Raw genomic sequence first — 18,697 nt, forward strand, 5'->3', positions numbered from 1 at the left:
TTCTGAGAACTTTATCAATTTGGATCTGAAAACTCTGGTGCCTGAGTATGTTTTTCTTTGCCAGGTGCATAGCAAACAACTGGGTGCCTTTATTAAGCGATCAGCATATGACTGTATACACTGTTCATTACAACAATGACTCTCAGATGTGGAAGCCAGTCATGGCATGATTCAAACTGCAATTTCTAACAGTGGCAAAGACCTAACCTGGAGGATGATGTATGTGACTTGCAACTATAATATTCTGAAAGTGCTTCGCATATTCTGAAAATAATAATTTATCAGTATTGAAAAGGGCTGTAGCTTTCTAAGGAAACATTACATTCAGAGACAATCGAGACAAAAAGAACAATTTCTGAAGATCAGCAAACTGTTGATGCAGGTACATTTTCCAGGCAGTGCTGCTGTCCTGAAGTAACAGGATGACAGAGCAACAGGTGTGGCTGAGAATGTAGCTATGAATTATGTTAACAGCTATGATTTCATGACCATTTGCTACTGATGCTGTTCCTAATGGGATGTGAATTACTACTGTTCTTGTTGAAGCTGTTGCTGAAATTTGTTGCTGTTGAGCTTCAAGAAACTAGTATCATTATGCTCATCTCATAGCCCTTTAGATCTGTACCATTGCTTTGCCGCCTCTTGCATTCTACAATTGAATTGAATTTTATTTTTTTAAACAAAGGCTAATAAGTTAAATGTTTAAATGTGCTTCTTTATTTGGCCAAAATCTTTGTAATATCTTCTCATCAGTGATCAATACAGCATTTTTCCATGGTTTTGATCACTTTATGAAGCTCTAAGTAAGTATGGTGTTAGTTAGAGAAAGAATCTATCATATTCTTTAACAGAAACTCCAGGAACCTGCTCTGCCTTTTCTGGATCTGGTCAACAGGATGTTACTGTGGCTGGAAATGGGTGAAAAAGTATTACATGGTTCAAAAGTAAGTCCAATAATAAATTAGCAATGTTCAAAATTCTCTTGTCTGTGAGACATAATACACTCAAGAGAACGTAGCAGGATGGTGGGCATCTTCCTACCCAATGAATTACACAAGACACCCTATCAGTTCTAGGGAAAGGCCTCAACTTTGCTCCAGGACTGAGAACAGTACTCATATGCATATTCAGCATCAGCTACTAGAGTTCCTTCTAACACAGGCAAATAGGTCAGATGAGAGATGCATACAACTGCCAGAAAAAGTTAGAAGAAAGCCTTAATCATCTGAGGGAAGAAAATGGTACGCTAATTTGGATTACTTGTCTTGTCGCCGGCCGTTCTTGACATTATCGGGAGATTATAAATTGTTACATTTTACTAATCTCATTGTTAGTTCTCGTAAGTTCTCAACCCTGTTACCCTACTTTCATGAAATTTCAAAGATATACATATGTGAATAAATACAAAATTTATTTGTTTCAAATATTTGTTTATTTGTAAAGTCTTTGGTACTTGGTATTTCTCTTTCATATGATGCTGCAAAACAGTCTCCAAGACGTAACACAACTCCACAAGACTTGCACATTAAGGTGTGTGTATGTGAGTACTTTTTTTTAACATGCCTGGCAGTTTCTTAATTTTCATTTTGGAAACACGTAGGCCTATTAGTTGGTGTTGCTTTTGAAAGTCTGTCAACCAGGTCCTGATGAGACATATGCAATGTAGTGGCAACCTCCAAGTTTTGCTCCACGCATTCATTGTAAATAATCTCTTTCATCTGCTATGATGAAAGGGCACAGGTACTTATAAAAACAAAAAAACTTGTCGTGGGTGTAACTTATTGTTACCTAAACAAAACACCAACAGACTGCAAAAGAAACTAAAGTGCTGTCGCCGGCCACTGCACGATACTATTCTCACACCACTGTGGTGTCGCTGGCCACCATGCGATACTATGCACATGACACTACTGTGGTGTCACCGGCCGTTGACCACTATTTCACACACAACATTGTGATACAACTGTAAGAATGACTACTGGTGTTGAAAGGCAGAATTGTAATTACAGAAGTGAGGATCACATGTAAGTGCTCTTAATAGTACATTGTTATCACAATTCAGAAGAAGAAATATTGAATTTAATTGATGAAAGGAGAAAGTATAAAAATGCATTAAATGAAGCAGGCAAAAAGGAATACAGATGTCTCAAAAATGAGATCAACAGGAAGTGTAAAATGGCTAAGCAGGGATGGTTACAGGACAAATGTAAGGATGTACAGGCTTATCTCACTAGGGGTAAGATAGATACTGCGTACAGGAAAATTAAAGAGACCTTTGGAGAAAGGAGAACCACTTGCATGAATATCAAGAGCTTTGATGGAAACCCACTTCTAAGCAAAGAAGGGAAAGCAGAAAGGTGGAGGGAGTATATAGAGGGTCTATACAAGAGCGATGTACATGAGGACAATATTATGGAAATGGAAGAGGATGTAGATGAATATGAAATTGGAGATATGATACTGCGTGAAGAGTTTGACAGAGCACTGAAGACCTGAGTCGAAACAAGGCCCACGGAGTAGACAACATTCTATTAGAACTACTGACAGCCTTGCGAGAGCCGGTCCTGACAAAACTCTACCATCTGGTGAGCAAGATGTATGAGACAGGCGAAATACCCTTAGACTTCAAGAAGAATATAATAATTCCAATTCCAAAGAAAGCAGGTGTTGACAGATGTGAAAATTACTGAACTATCAGTTTAATAAGTCACAGCTGCAAAATGCTAATGCGAATTCTTTACAGACAAATGGAAAAACTGATAGAAGCCGACCTCGGGGAAGATCAGTTTGGATTCCGTAGAAATGTTGGAACACGTGAGGCAATACTGACCCTACAACTTATCTTAGAAGAAAGATTAAGGAAAGGGAAACCTACATTTCTAGCATTTGTAGACTTAGAGAAAGCTTTTGACAATGTTGACTGGAATGCTCTCTTTCAAATTCTAAAGGTGGCAGGGGTAAAATACAGGGAGCGAAAGGCTATTTACAATTTGTACAGAAACCAGATGGCAGTTATAAGAGTCGAGGGACATGAAAGGGAAGCAGTGGTTGGGAAGGGAGTGAGGCAGGGTTGTAGCCTATCCCCAATGTTATTCAATCTGTATATTGAGCAAGCAGTGAAGGAAACAAAGAAAAAAAAAAAAAAAATTCGGAGTAGGTATTAAAATCCATGGAGAAGAAATAATTGTAATTCTGTCAGAGACAGCAAAGGACTTGGAAGAGCAGTTGAATGGAATGGACAGTGTCTTGAAAGGAGGGTATAAGATGAACATCAACAAAAGCAAAACTAGGATAATGGATTGTAGTCGAATTAAGTTGGGTAATGCTGAGGGAATTACATTAGGAAATGACACATTTAAAGTAGTAAAGGAGTTTTGCTATTTGACAACATGTCAAACGGTTATTCTGTTATAAATTTTTATAATCAGGGCAAGACTTTGTGCTCACCCTGAATAATAATATCATTCTGTGGCCAAACAAAATATAATGTATTGCCTCTTTGCTGACAACACACAGCTCAGTCTTCTAATATGAGGTTCACTATTGCAAAGCAGAAGAATCTTAACACTGGCTTGAATATCTTATAAAGTGAATTGCATTCAAATCTTTTTTGACAATAGCTATCTTTCTATTACATTCTTGTATTTAAATTTATGGCTTATCTGAAATGAAGTCAAAATTCCTTCACCAAATCAATGCATCCCAAGTTTCTCAATTCAGTCTCAAATTATTAAAGTATCTAACATTTCATCAAAATTCTTCAGTTTCCTTAAATGATCAATAACTTTTTTAAAATTATTCTTTCAACAATCACCCTGAAACTAAAACAACCAAACTTATTCATGAAACAAGATGGAATACACAAATACTATGAGCTACAGTTTTGGGGTCTTAACATTGTTGATTTATGCATTTATTTCAACATGACTTGTACCATATGCAAACTCATAAATGAGTTCATATTTATTCGTGATAATATGGTTATACAGACCTTGAACTAATAAATTCCTCTATGGTGTACAACATACATTGTTGTTTATGTGATATCCCTTAGAGTTGCGAAAGTTGGACTCACTGTTCCAAGGATATTGTTAATAAGACACTTCACAGCAGAACTTTGTTATTGTAGTAAAACTTGAAGACAAGATATACCGCCATTTCACAAGTGCACAGATACACAGTAAAAAATGACAATCGTTCGCCACCTTCCAATGACGCAGCTATTCTCTTTCTATAGTATGGGGCCAACATTGGCATTTGCCTAAACTGAAAATGAGAAACCACAGAACACCATTTTCAAAGTTGCTGGTGGATGGATTTGAACCACCTCGCCTGCTGAATCCATGAATTTCTGGCTCAGTGCCTCAATGCACAGAGCTACCACAGTCGATGGAGAAATTGGAAAAACATTTGATGGTTCATAAATGCTTACACATTTTAAGATTTAATCGTGAGTGGAAGTCCTGGCTTCAGTTAAAATAGCAGTACAAGGATATTTATAGATTTTGGATGAAAAGGGAGGGATGGAGGCAGTCAGTTTGGACAAAGTCAAGAAAGCCACTGAAAAAAATCTTTTAGACACGAACGAACTAGAGAATGTGCTATCAACACAGACCCCATACGGTATCCAGAAACCGTCCTCATCATTCCATATCCAGACTGGCTTTCATAATTGAGTGCTACACAGGTGACCAGACTGGGTGATATTTTGTCATGAGGGCTACTAATGATAGAATTTTGAGCAATTTTTCCAAAGAAATGCAACCTTTATCATTTGAGAATTATTTTTTTGGTGATCAATGCAATCTTTGGATGACACAGCCAAATCCATGGGTGCTTTTATGCACTGAAGTTTTTTGTAATGATGTTTACTGATCTGCTGCCTTGTGAAACACTGGAATATTGCAACCACAAAGTTCCATCAGCCTCCAAATAAAGACTCCAGTGTTAATATTAAACTGCTATAGATATGTAATTAGACAGTGCATACATATTTTTAACTTACCCTCAAAATCGGTTTTCCTCTTCTCTCTTGCTACAAACTCATCCATAATTAGAAACTATTACAACAGCACACAGTGCAAAAACAATAAACAGCAGCACTTACATTAAATTCAAGTGCAAGTAAGAACTGAACTGATCAACAAAAAACAGCTGAGCTCAAATAAGCCGAACACTACAATAGTTTAACTGGGCTAAAGTAGGAATGGGTGGTAGATCACAGTACTATAGATATCTCGATAGTTTAACTCTATCGATGGCCTTGTTTACTATCAATAGTGTGCACCACTTTTTCGTTGTGTGATTGAAAACCAAAATATCTCTCAGCTGCACTACATGGCTCAAAAGAACCGACAGAAAAACAAGACAATGAGCAGACAAGAAATAATAGAGGTTATGATGTACTTAATTTAGTACTCTCATCTAATTACTTCTCTTTCAAAAATGAAATTTACAAACAGGATCCTGGCTAGCAATGTGAGGTCTCTTAGTGGTCTAATTGCAGAAATATTTACCAATCATACAGAGAATGAAATACTGACACTAAAAGATAACATCACAAGTAATGTTAAATTCTATAACACTAATGTGGGTGACACTCTTATCCCATTTTGTGATACAGACAATGTTGTTTGAGACCCCATCAGTGAATTAAATAGCCTGTATAAAAATATCCAATTTATCCTTGAACATGAAGAAAACAACAGTATACCTTGTCTTGATGTGAAAATACCAAAATAGAACCAAAAGGTGTACTTACTGAGAAGATGCTAGTACAGACACCACTATACCAAACTACTCTACACAGCCCACCTCATACAAGGAACTGCATATAGATCAATGCTATACAGAACACACACATTTCCTCTTCAATGTACAGAACTCCAGCAAGAAACAGAAAGCATAAAATGTACTGCATTACGCAGTGGATATGCTCCTTCACCGATTAATCCATTGTCACAAAGGATAAAAAATAAACTGAAAAAACAACTTCAAATTACACTCACATGTGAAGCATCCCAGCAGTTAAATACGTAAAAATGTCATATCTTGGTATAATGTCTGACAAATCAGCTAGGCTATTCAAGAACACAGAAGTAAAAATTAGCTTCAGCATGAACAACAACCAAAGTATGGAGCTTACTAAGAATATAAAACTGCCAGATAGAGATCTTGATGCATCAGGCATTTACAAAATTATCTACAGCCAATGCAACAAATATTATATACAGACTGGGTAAATGCAACAAATCAGCATTAAAGACACAGCCACCATTTCAAAAACAAAGACAGTCCTGAAATGTTGCACAAAATCAGAAATTAAAGGAATTGATATCATGGTACAAACGGAAATTTTAATTCCTAAAACAAAATATGGAGATAATGTTAAAACAAATGATGACTCGCATGTTTGCATCGTGAATATCAGTATAAATGTGATAATCAGTATTCACCCACACCCTGCAAGGCCACCATACTATATTTAGTGTATCATGTTTACATGAACGCAGAAAAATTCATGCTGTGAATTATGTCAAAAAAGTGATAAAATAAATAGAACAATATTGTGATGTTACACAGTTGCTCTGCCAGTGTACCAAGGATAAAAAACACAGCTTTACTAAGGCAAAATTGGAAGTGAAAAGGGTCATATAAAGAGCGTCACACAAGATTTTTGCAACATAATAACAGATGCAAAATTCTCTGCATCCCATACAGGCGGTGGTCTCAATCATAATAAACAACAAGACAGCTTCATATCAGCAGAAGATGTCGCTGGACAACCCCCCCCCCCCCCCCCCCCTATCCCCAACCACCACAAAACCAAACAGTCTCTCCAGCAATGAACAGTAAACAAAGACTGCTAAGTTAATTTACTTTAAGACTATTTGTTTTGAGGAGCAATTTTCTGTATGCATAAAATGCATAAATGCATGAAGATGGGTGGAACATGCTCAAAACGCGATGCAACTTGTTAAATCAAACATAAAACAAATAAATGTGACAGCAGATAATAAAAATAAATAATAAGTAGGTAGTGTGTAATTTCATTTAAGTGATTTTTTTTTTTGGGGGGGGGGGGGGGGGGGTCCTTGCGGACCTCCTGCCGCCGCCCCCCCCACCCCCCCCACCTCCCATGGCTATGCCCTTGACAAAACACACACACACACACACACACACACACACAGAGAGAGAGAGAGAGAGAGAGAGAGAGAGAGAGAGAGAGAGAGAGAGAGAGAGAGAGAGAGAGAGAAGGAGGGGAGGGGAGGGACACGGAGAATAAATTTGACAGAAAAGTTTCACTATCATAAATTCATATTTTTCATTTTTTTACAAAATGATTGAATACTTTCATGATAACACACGTAAGCTGATGTATAGTACAGTATGAAAATGAAATTTTCTCACTAATTTTAGTTTAGATCAAGACTTTGGTGGGGTCATACAATTTCCATCTGGATACCTTTTTCGAAAAGCTTGGATGAGCTCTGGGTCAACAAGACGAACACCATCGACTTGGTTTCCAAGTGTTATCCTGTGCAAATAATAAATAAAAAATTAGGTTCCAACTAAAACATATTTGAATAAGGTAATATCCGCATTAAAGAAATTAAATTGTTATAAAACTAGTTTTCTAATTTTTAGTTACAATATGATTAATAAGTTATTCTAGGCAGCTAAGTGATTAAGCCTTACACTACAAATAAGAGGTTTGGACTTAATTCCCATTTAATCCTATGAATTTTCATGATATTTAACAACTTCATTTCTCGCAGTGTTCTGAGTACCTGAAAACTACTACGCTGAACTGGGGATCAGATTCCGCATTGAACTGGCTATTCATTACTCTGCAAGTTCTATGGTTTGAGGAAGGTAGCACATGTCACTTTCAATAGGAGCACACCTAGTAAATGAAAGCACTGTACAAGTTGTAATGTAGTACGCTAGCCCGCCACCCGCACGATAGCATCTCCTGCCGGTGTGTATTGAAAACACAGATATTTACTAATTCAAGAATGTTCTTTGCATACTTCAAATACTGAAATGTTATATATTGTACAATTACAGATAGAAACTAAAATTATTTATTTTTGTTGTAATGCTGCTAATTACAAGTAGAAACTAGGAAAAGTCTCTGTTGTAAAAGTAAAGTTCTGGAATTCTTGCTAATTTATGATAGTCTGTCACCTTTTGTAAGCACAAAGACAATGCAACTGATGATAGGAGTGCGAGTTTCTGTTGAGCAACCTAATGAGGCAGTCATGTCCTAAATGTTGAATTGTAAAATCTGATGTAGTATTGTGAAAGTACTCTGAATGGTAATTGGAATGAATGATATGTAGGCCTAAATGCTGTTAAGGGGGGTAGGACGTCAAACGGGCTGACTTGGAGCAGGAGAGGCACCAGAGGACATTTTAATTTCCACTGTCTATACTTTTACAAGTAAATTCATAAAACTTTGTCAGCATGACCAGGAAGGATTCAAGATTCACACTTGTAGCAGCAGAAGTTAAAAAACATAACAAAATAATTTTTTTTTACATGTGAAATTTCATCATTTTTTTGCTTACTATTGGCTGAATTTGTTGTTATAGGTACACTTTTCTTCATAAGTAAGAGAGACTGTTCGATGAATTTTGCACAGCATACAAACCATACTTACAGGTGTCTGAAACTCTAGAATCTATTTAATTTATGAAAAAATGAATGAGCTGTTACGTTTTAAACTTTATGTTTAGAAAAAAAAATCAAATTTTGTAGTTAATTATCTTAATTTTTACCACAGTTTTTAATAGATTTGGAAAATTCTAGAGTTTGATACACTTGTAAGTATGGTTTGTATGCTGTGCAAAATTCATCAAAGTATCTCTCTTACTTGTGAAGAAAAATGTACCTATAGCAACAAAGTGAAAAAATGATGAAATTTCATATCTAAAAAAAAATTATTTTGTTATGTTTTCCCACTTCCACTGCCATGAGTGTGAGTCCAGAATCCTTCCTGGTCATACTGACAAAGTTTTATGAATTTATTTGTAAAAGTATAGACAGTAGAAAATAAAATGTCCTGTGGTGCCTCTCCTGCTCCAAGTTGGCCCGTCTGACATCCTACCCCCCTTAAGGTACTATTTGTGAAAACATACAGTTTATCACAGCTAATCTAAAGTAAATTTTTACATGTGACTATAAACTAGATGTCTGGGACCATAAATTTACAGCTTGGAGGATATTCTGGGTAAGTTCAAAAAACTGTTTTTTTATCAACCCAATAATCAGCTTTTGCTGAAAAACCATTGGAACACTGTTTCTAAAGTAAGTTTATTACCTTCAGCAGGGGCCTAAAACATCCCACGGATGATTAGCATTTAGTGATGAACAATTTTTCACAGCCAAATGCCAATAAAAACCTTCCTTCCATTACCTGAACCAAGGCTGTTACTTTAAACACAAAACAGCAACTCATTTAATTTTTCTATAGTAAATATATTAAAAATAGTGATCTTTTTCCCCATCTCATAAACATGGATATTTGCAAATCAGTTGGAGGTGCGGAGATCAGCAGATTTCAACAGTTGAAATATATAATAAATATTCAGTTTCCATGTATAATGAAAAAGAAAGTAGCTATTGAATTTTTTTTTGTCATATACACTACTTATACAGTTTACAGTGTGCTAAGGGCTATGAGTTAATTGGCAATTGACCATTTCCCATCACCTTGCTGGTTTACACAATTTTGAAATTTTGTAATTTTGTTTATTGCACCGTCTATGGTCTTAAGCTGCATTTGAACTTTTCCTGATGTCCAGGTTGTAGTGAATAACCACAGCCAGAGACAAAACTCTGATGGTATCATAACAGGTTTCAATTTCTTCAAACGTCATTTTATGATGATTCTAGTACATAACATCATACCTAATTTTGATGAGTCACTGAATAACATATTCAGATCACCTGAGAAGTCAAACTGGTTATGATACCAACTGTGTGACCTAAGTATGGAAAAATACAACAAAAGAAATTTGTTTACAGTTTGTTACAATTCTGTTTACAGTTTACATTCCCTTTAGTGTGTGCTAGTTTACATAAAATAAAAGTGTATGTGTGTGTGTGTGTGTGTGTGTGTGTGTGTGTGTGTGTGTGTGTGTCGAGAGAGAGAGCAGGGCGTGGAAGGGGTGTTGGAAGAACATCAGTCAACTCCATTAGGCAGATTCGTCCCACCTATAAAACGGCAAAATAAGCAGACTAACCCATGGACCCTGCAGCCAACAAAATTAAGAAAGCAAACAAGAAATTCCACAAGGCTGTAACAGTGCGCTTATAGACAACTGAGCTTGGATCAGTGCAGAGGAATTAAGGAGCATTACACAATGATACTCATCCAAACAAGGAAAGACAGCTGGAAAAGTACCTATGCAGCTAGTTCCAAAATGATATCTATGACAGATACAAAAAAAAACTCCTGGTTGAGTGAATCAAAACAGTTCTGGTTTAGACCATGCTAAGGATCAGTGACAGCAAATCCACAAGGGGGTGAAGGCATGCAGTGGAACATCTGAACTATCCTTATGCACAAGAGGGGGATGCAGTGATGCTGGCCAGGTTAAAGAAAGGGATAACACTCAAATCTGACAGTATCCAGTCAGAAGTGCTGCAGTAATTAGCACCACAGATTGCACCTTGCTTAATATCTGTATTAAATGAAGCATTACGTCCGATTCATGTACCTGATTCATGGTACCGAATGAGATGGTGCAGAGGTTAGCACAGAGGACGCACTTTTGGGAGGATTATGATACAAATACGGGTCCAGCCATCCAGATTTAAGTTTTCTATGGTTTCCCTAATTCACTCCAAGCAAATGCTGGGACGGTTCCTTTCAAAGGGCATGGCTGATTCCCTTCACCATCCTTAAAACAATCTGAGCTAGCGCTCTGTCTCTTATGATCTCGTTGTGGATGGGACATTACACCCTAATCTTCCTTACTTACTGATTCATGGTAAACCATGAGAACAATAATTATCAAACAATCCAAAGATATGAACCACTTAAAATGTAAATCTTACAGGAGGACTTGGTTATAAATGCTTGGGCTACGGTCTAGGAATGCTTCCTGTGTGACTGACTTCAGCCACACAGGTAGCTTCATGGACTTAGCCATAGTCAATTTGGGTTCCGACAGGGTCAAGCAGCAGAAGACACCGTAAAGAAACATTTGGCATGCTTCAGGTATCTTTCAAAAATATGCAACTGTTTTATGGTATGAGAGTACATCAAATATAAATTGAATTTTTGTTCCTGAGCGTCTACTGTTGGTAGGATTGATCCTGCACTTGTATAGCTGAGTTGTTGTAAGCTGGTCCTTTACAGCTGCAGTGAGATGAGTGTGGCAGCTTTGTGAGCCTACTTCAATCAATAACATAACACAATCTTTTAAACACCTCTATGGCAACACCTCAGTGTTGTCACAGCTCTGTAGATGGCTACTGTTTCCTCCTGCAGACATCAGGACTTCACAGCTGAAAGCTGGCAACAGTGCTGCAAGCTGTCAGTGATCTTTTTACACAGTCTCAACTACTGTATGCTTTAGGAGTGAGGAATGGGGAGAGCTGGTCATTTCATACTCCCACCCAATTCGTCGCTGGCATTCACGATGTTAGAGCAACAGGTGCACCCCTCCACTGTGCTATGCATACTTACAAAATTCAAGCGATGGAAACTTTCCTGAGATTGGCTGCAAAATATGGGGATCAAGCACTGTAAAGGACTCATGTGCCTGCCTGGAATAAAAAGTTCAAGGAAGGATGAGAACTAGTGGAAAAATCAGGAACACGATAACTGTCCTCTGACCAGGATTACAGACAAACATATGCAGTTCAAGATATTCTCCAAGATGACTAACTGTTGAGGGTATCTGAAACTGCAGAACAGGTAGGGATAAGTTATGGACGTTGTCAAGTGATCATCACAAACAATCTAAAGTCCAGTAAAGAGAGAGAGAGAGAGAGAGAGAGAGAGAGAGAGAGAGAGAGAGAGAGAGAGAGAGAGAGAGTCAGGATGTCTTGCCTTTTGACTGCAGATCAGAAGTTGAACATTTGGAGGTCTGTCAGATGCTTACAGCAAGGTCTACAAAAAGCGATGCATTTTCAAGTCAGATCATCACTTGCGATGAAATTCTGGTCTGCCACTACAATCCCAAGCTGAAACAAGCCAGTATGTAATGGCACAGGAAAGAAAAGGCAGCATCAGTGATAACAAAGGCTTGACTGTCAGTTGGCAAAGTTCTTTCAACCATTGTTTTTGGCTACTGAGGCATTTTGCTTACTGATTTTTTGCATGAGTGATGCACAATCAATTTTGCTTACTACTGTGAGCTGTTGAACAAGGTGAGGGCTGCATACTGCCATAAAAGATGAGACCAACCAATTAAAGCGGCTACCCTCTTCGAGACAATGCCCAGGCCCTATACTGCAGTTCTGACCATCTCAAAACTTTAAGCAATGCCCCGGACTGAATTTGATCATCTCCTTACAGCCCGGACCTACTGTCCTACAGTTTTTATTTGTTTGGGCCGCTTAAAGAAGTTCTACGAGGAAAACAATTTGAAGATGACAAGGACATGGAGTGATTTGTGCGTAATTGGCTCTTCACATAGCCAGTTTTATTCTATAATCTGTGATAAAAAATTTGTTTCTTCTCATTGGCAAAAACATATTTCTAAAGCAGGAAACTATGTAGAAAAAATTATATCTGCCTTTTATTTTCCATTAAATAATTTAAAAAAATACAATTCCAATTATATTTGTTTTACCCTCGCAGAATCACAGGCACCTTCGATTATGTTAGGTGGCCTCTGTTGGTCATGCAACAGAGAGAGATATGGCACCTGCATCATTCTATCATAGCTTTCATTACCACTGCAAGGGGGTGAGTGGTGGAGTGGCATGCAGGAAACTGGAAGTGATTACACATATCACAAATAGATGCCCACATGGGCCCATCTGTGGAGCTGTGATCTGGGATCTCGTGATAGAATCCCTTCCTCAGTCTGACTGATTGGCATTGATGTATATGTGGTCACTGTATGCATTGGCCTTATGCTAATAGTGTTTTCTGGGAACTCAAAAGCTGCACTTGAGTAAAAATGCTGAAGTGTAGTGGAAAAGTGAGCAAATAATGTTAAGGAAACAAATTGATGATGGTAGCACACAAACTATCTACATGGTGCTAAAAGTTAGATTATCAGTAACTCGAAACCCAACATTTAAATTAGGCAATGTCTCTGCAGCTGCTGAACAACATGACATGCAAAGACCTTAAGGTGCAGCAGTTGAGGAAAAAGTTTCTAACATAATGCACAAGATAACAAGTATAGGTGCTACAAATTCAAGGCTCCCACTGTTCAACACAAAAGTATACCATGTTCACAATGATACTTCCAAATCAATAGTATGGGCACACTGATTCTGCTTCAAGAATCATTGAAAAGCTATGTGCTAAGGACAGAAGAGTGCATCCTTGAGCTGTTTTAGGTGTTTGGAACTATTTTAGTGGAGTTATTATAAGCTTGGGTGGTGTGGGTAAGGGAGAAGCTGGGGCAGGGAGGAGGGGAGATAGCAGGATAGGGTGAAGGGAGGTGTAGTGCTGCTAGTGGCATGTGGTGGGGCAGGGTAAGGTTGTTGAGTGCTGTCAGGAGGTTTTTTTGGGTGGGGAGTAAAGAGGAAGGGGGAACAGATGAGGACAGAAGGGGAAAAAGACTAGTGGGTGCTCTGATCCAATACAAGGCTGTGTAATGCTAGAATGGAAGCAGGGAAGAGGACATGTAGGTGAAGGAAAGGGACTAGTGAAGGTTGAGGCCACAGGAGTTATGGGAATGTAGGATATATTGCAGTGACAGTTACCATCTGTGCACTTCAGAAAAGCTATGTTAGTAGGAAGGATGCAGATGACGCACCTTACACAACTTATAAAAGTACCATTTGTTAATGGGCTGTTCCTAAGAAACCCCGAAAAACCGTGATTTTTGGGTACCAAAAGTACCAATTGTGGGAATGGCCATTTCTGTATTTTCTGTTCATGGCAAATCACTCAAATTTTTACCAAATGTTCTTAAGAAGAAGTTCTTGAGGAACTTCACAACTTTTTTCAATATCGTTATCCACTACTGAAATCCAGAGATTCAAAGATTCTGTCCTTTATGCAAAAAACCACAAAAACTTGTGTTACCATTTTTTACTTTTGTTGTACCTGTCTGTAACTCAACATCTCCTTTACATAGTGGGTAGAAGTCTATCCTTTCATAAAACTGTCGTTATTCCATCTTGGACTTCCCACTATTTGTTTGATAGATACAACTACAATTTTAACTGCATACTGGCTAAGGAAAGGACACCTAAAAAATGCCCAGAAGAATAACTAGTGTCAGGATCAACAAATATAAATTAAAAAATTGGAGGATGAATACCTGGTAGAGTATCTGAGATTACATAATAATTGCTGACGAGTTTATTCTTTCTTCCTGAACATACGAGAAAGTCTGAAAATGCACCACGTTAGTCCTAGTCAGAGAATGGTACATTTTTTGGGCAGAACACAGCTCTTGTCTCACCTCACTCATCTTGGGACATTTCAAGCTTGAGCAGAGCAACATCTGTGAATAGCGGAGATGAAGGAATTCCAGAACACATTGCCTTCCACTACACATTATTGAACACATTTAGACCTAACACGACATTCTCACCTCATTTATACACAGCTGTACACGGCTCTAAAAAGTGGTTTATATCAAACAACATAGTGAACACCAGACTGCTAGTAGCATATAAAGAAAGGGTTTGCCCCAGACTACACTAAAGTCGCACGAATGCAAAATAGGGAGTAGGATCCAGCAGTGAGCAATGTGAGTGAAGAGGGAGCATCAGTGTAGAGAAAGTGACATGCATGTGGAGCTTGTTGCCCCGTCATTAGGAGGCCACAAACACTGCTAAAACTCATGCCTACGATTGTACTTAATTGTTAAGAAAAAAAGTACTGTTCTCCCATCTGGTGGAGCTTAAACACCAAGATTTAGACAACTACCAATATTAAATTAGTGTTATTATATCTGTTACAATAGCTGAAAGATATCCTTGCTGTAAAATACAACTGCAATTTTGCTAAATCACATAATGTTCCTTAGCCAGAACTAACAATGGACCTGTAACAGGGGCAAGATCTTGAACCCCCACTGCATGGCCCCACTGGAATGAAAATAGTTACAAGTTGTCAAGCAACCAGCCATGTGATGTAGACTCAATGCATATTCAAAGTTCACCACCCCCCAGTAGTTGCGATGAGGTTCTACGTCATGACTCTTCCTGTTTTCTATTTTTTTCTTTTCCCTTGCTATCTTTTTGTTAAACATCTTCAATTTTCCAAATAGTTTATGTTTTTCAGATCATGTAGTAACAGGCTGCATAAACCATTAGAAGAGCTGTTATTTTGCACATTATTATTGCAATGTCTGACCAAATTTTATATACAAATTGTGGTCCTATGCCATAATTGTATATGAAGTTATTATTGTAATTAAGATAGTTCATGGTATTTTAATAATAGACTGTCTTCAAACACTGGACCACAAAGCTTTTTCACAAAGTAAATTAAATAAAGACTCTCTGGAAAGACAATGGACAAAGTGCACTGATCTCAAAGGTAAATGTTTAACACAAGTGTAAACTGAAGTACCAGGTCTTTCACTGCAAAGACCAATAAATTCCCCCCTTGCCTTGAGCATAAAACAGGATCACAGAATTCTCTGGTTTTTATATCTGCTTCAACTACTTTGCCAGTGAGCCATCTGATGTCTCCGATGGCAGACATTCAACTGCAGTTTCTACCACCTGCATATTTGTCAGATTTTAACCAAGACTACCATTCTGCAAAATACATCATCACCGTCACCAGAATGGGCATACTATAGCTATCCTACAGGACAGGGTCACAATTTAAACACTACAAACTTACTCCAGCCCAGGCAAACTGAGCCAATTGGTTGGTTCTTTAGCATTAGGTGTGGTCTAGTGTGAACCTTAGACAGCTTATGAAAGCACCATTTGTTCATGGGCAGTTCTTGAGAAAACCTCAAGAAACAATGATTTTTGGGTAACAAAATTAGAAATTGTGTGGATGGTAACATCTATATTTTCTATTCATGCCAAATCACCAAACGTTTTGCTACATGTTCTTAAGAAGATGGTTTCAAAGAACTTTGAAACTTTTTTCGATACTGTTATTCATTAGGAAGATCCAGAGGTTCAGAGGAAACAGTGAAAACCAGTTTTAGCCGCTTTTGCACTGTGGGCCACAATTATCTGCATAAATAACCATGGACAATGGCTCAAATTTAACTTTGCATTCTTTAGACATTTATTTAGAAATGCCATTTTCTTGTTTCCAAAAATCTCTATCAGTTATCAAGACACACCTGAAAAATAGTGATTTCTGAGTATCAAAAAGTACCAATTGTGTCGATGGCCACTTCTATAATTTTTATTCATGGCAAATGGTCAAAATTTTTACCATGAATTTTTAAGACGATGTTCTTGGGAAACCTTGAAATTTTTTTTTTGTATCGTTAAACACTACAGAAATCCAGAGATTCAAAGATATCATATTTATGCACATAAAATATGCAGATAATATTCATTCTGAGGACTAAATGTAGTTTTGACTGTTAGTGAATGCACGGCAAGGGTCCGGGTCCAAGGATCATCGCAAGGGTTTCATGGTCACCAAAATTTAGTAGCACTGTCTCTAAACTTTACACCTATGCAAGCTGTCTTGACCTGGAAATTATTCGATGGTGCCACCTGCCTGTACCTTCTTCTTTTTTTTTTTTTTTTTTTTTTTTAACTACTACTTTGTTGTACAAAATTTTTGCGTTTGAAAATCAAAACTGAATTGTCTGGTTAATGTTGGTGTATGCTAAAAATGTTGCACATTGTTATGTAAAGCCATGTAAAGTGAACTTGCGTTGGATGGCACCCAATTTTGTGTTAACCTTTTACTACGCGTACTTTGTTGTTATGTTGTCATATGCGTCAAATTATGTAATTGATATGAATATAATAGAGGGAAACATTCCATGTGGGAAAAATATATCTAAAAATAAAGATGTTGTTACTTACCAAACGAAAGCATTGGTATGTTGACAGGAGACAATAAAAAACACACAAACACACACACAAATTTCAAGCTTTCGCAACCCAAGGTTGCTTTGTCAGAAAAGAGGGAAGGAGAGGGAAAGACGAAAGGATGTGGGTTTTAAGGGAGAGGGTAAGGAGTCATTCCAATCCCGGGAGCGGAAAGACTTACCTTGTCTGCTTGTGTCTGTATATGTGCGGATGGATGTGTGTGTGTGTGTGTGTGTGTGTGTGTGTGTGTGTGTGCGCGCGAGTGTATACCTGTCCCTTTTTCCCCCTAAGGTAAGTCTTTCCGCTCCCGGGATTGGAATGACTCCTTATCCTCTCCCTTAAAACCCACATCCTTTTGTCTTTCCCTCTCCTTCCCTCTTTCCTGACGAAGCAATCTTGGGTTGCGAAAGCTTGAAATTTGTGTGTGTGTTGGTGTGTTTTTTTATTGTCTCCTATCAACATACAAATGCTTTCGTTTGGTAAGTAACATCATCTTTATTTCTAGATATAAATAATGTAATTGTGTTGAAGTACATAAATAACCAGTCAGGACTTTACTGACCAGCAGAATTTGTTTATATAAGTAGCACACAATGCTCTAACGTGGAAAAGAAGGAAACCAACTGAAAAATGCACTGTTGGAGCACAAAAAACGGGTGAATATGCTCCCCTTCAACAGACTTTGACAGAAACGTGGAGAACCAGCTGCCTTAATCCTCATTCTGCTTTCCTCACCAAACATTTTGGCACGTGAACATATCCACACTTTTTTTGTGCTCAAAGACAGTAACACAGAGACAGTGACAGTGGAAGACGAGACTGTGCTCGTGGGAGAGAAAGAGAGAGGACACAGTGGCACTGAGAGAGACAAAATGGCTGCGAAAGAGAAAGAGAGACAAATGAAGACAATAGCAGTGATAACCAAGGATAGATAAGATAGTGATGGCCAACGAGACAGTGGCACTAAAAGACAAGAAAGATGGATGGATGGAATAGTAGTGGTGGGAACAAAAGACAGAGGAGACAGTACAAATGTAAAAGAGAGATGAGCTGGGACCATGGGGATGTCGACAGATGAAGACAGCTGGAATGGGAGCCAAAGAGAGAGGAACTAGTGATGGTCAGTGACAGACAGTGTCAGTAAAAGAGAAAGAGATATGGATGAAGATAGCAGCAGTAAGAGGACAAAAAGGATAGGAGTCAGTAGAAATGAAAAAGAGAGATGAATAGAGACCATAAATATGTTTGGGGAATGTTGACCCCCCCCCCCCCCCCTTGACCAGTGAAATTTAACCACAAAAAATTTGCTTGTTCTCCACCATATCCTTTATCCATGTGTTAGTTTCCTGGTCTAGGGGTCAAAACCCCAAGAAAAACATACCCATGGACATGTTTGGAGAGGAGACAATGGTGGTTGAAGAAAAAGACAGCAGACTGTAAGCAAGAAAGAAAGAGACAATGGCAATGGGACAGAGAAAAAGAATGTGACAAAGACAATGACAATGGGACAGAGAAAAAGAAC

At 38.0% G+C, this 18,697-nt stretch overlaps 1 protein-coding gene across 1 annotated transcript in view; it reads right to left on the reverse strand.

The window, feature by feature from the left end:
- Positions 1-7,332: 7,332 nt before the first annotated feature.
- The window catches only part of LOC124619413 (N6-adenosine-methyltransferase catalytic subunit), a 73,365-nt gene continuing 62,000 nt past the window's right edge, over positions 7,333-18,697 (reverse strand). Inside the window, exon 12 of the mRNA XM_047145776.1 lies at positions 7,333-7,537. Within this exon, the coding sequence (XP_047001732.1) occupies positions 7,426-7,537 (112 nt within the window). The 3' untranslated portion in view covers positions 7,333-7,425. The remainder of the gene's footprint in view (positions 7,538-18,697) is intronic.

The sequence above is a fragment of the Schistocerca americana genome, chromosome 6 (assembly GCF_021461395.2).
Source record: "Schistocerca americana isolate TAMUIC-IGC-003095 chromosome 6, iqSchAmer2.1, whole genome shotgun sequence".
Classification (NCBI taxonomy): Eukaryota; Metazoa; Arthropoda; class Insecta; order Orthoptera; family Acrididae; genus Schistocerca; species Schistocerca americana.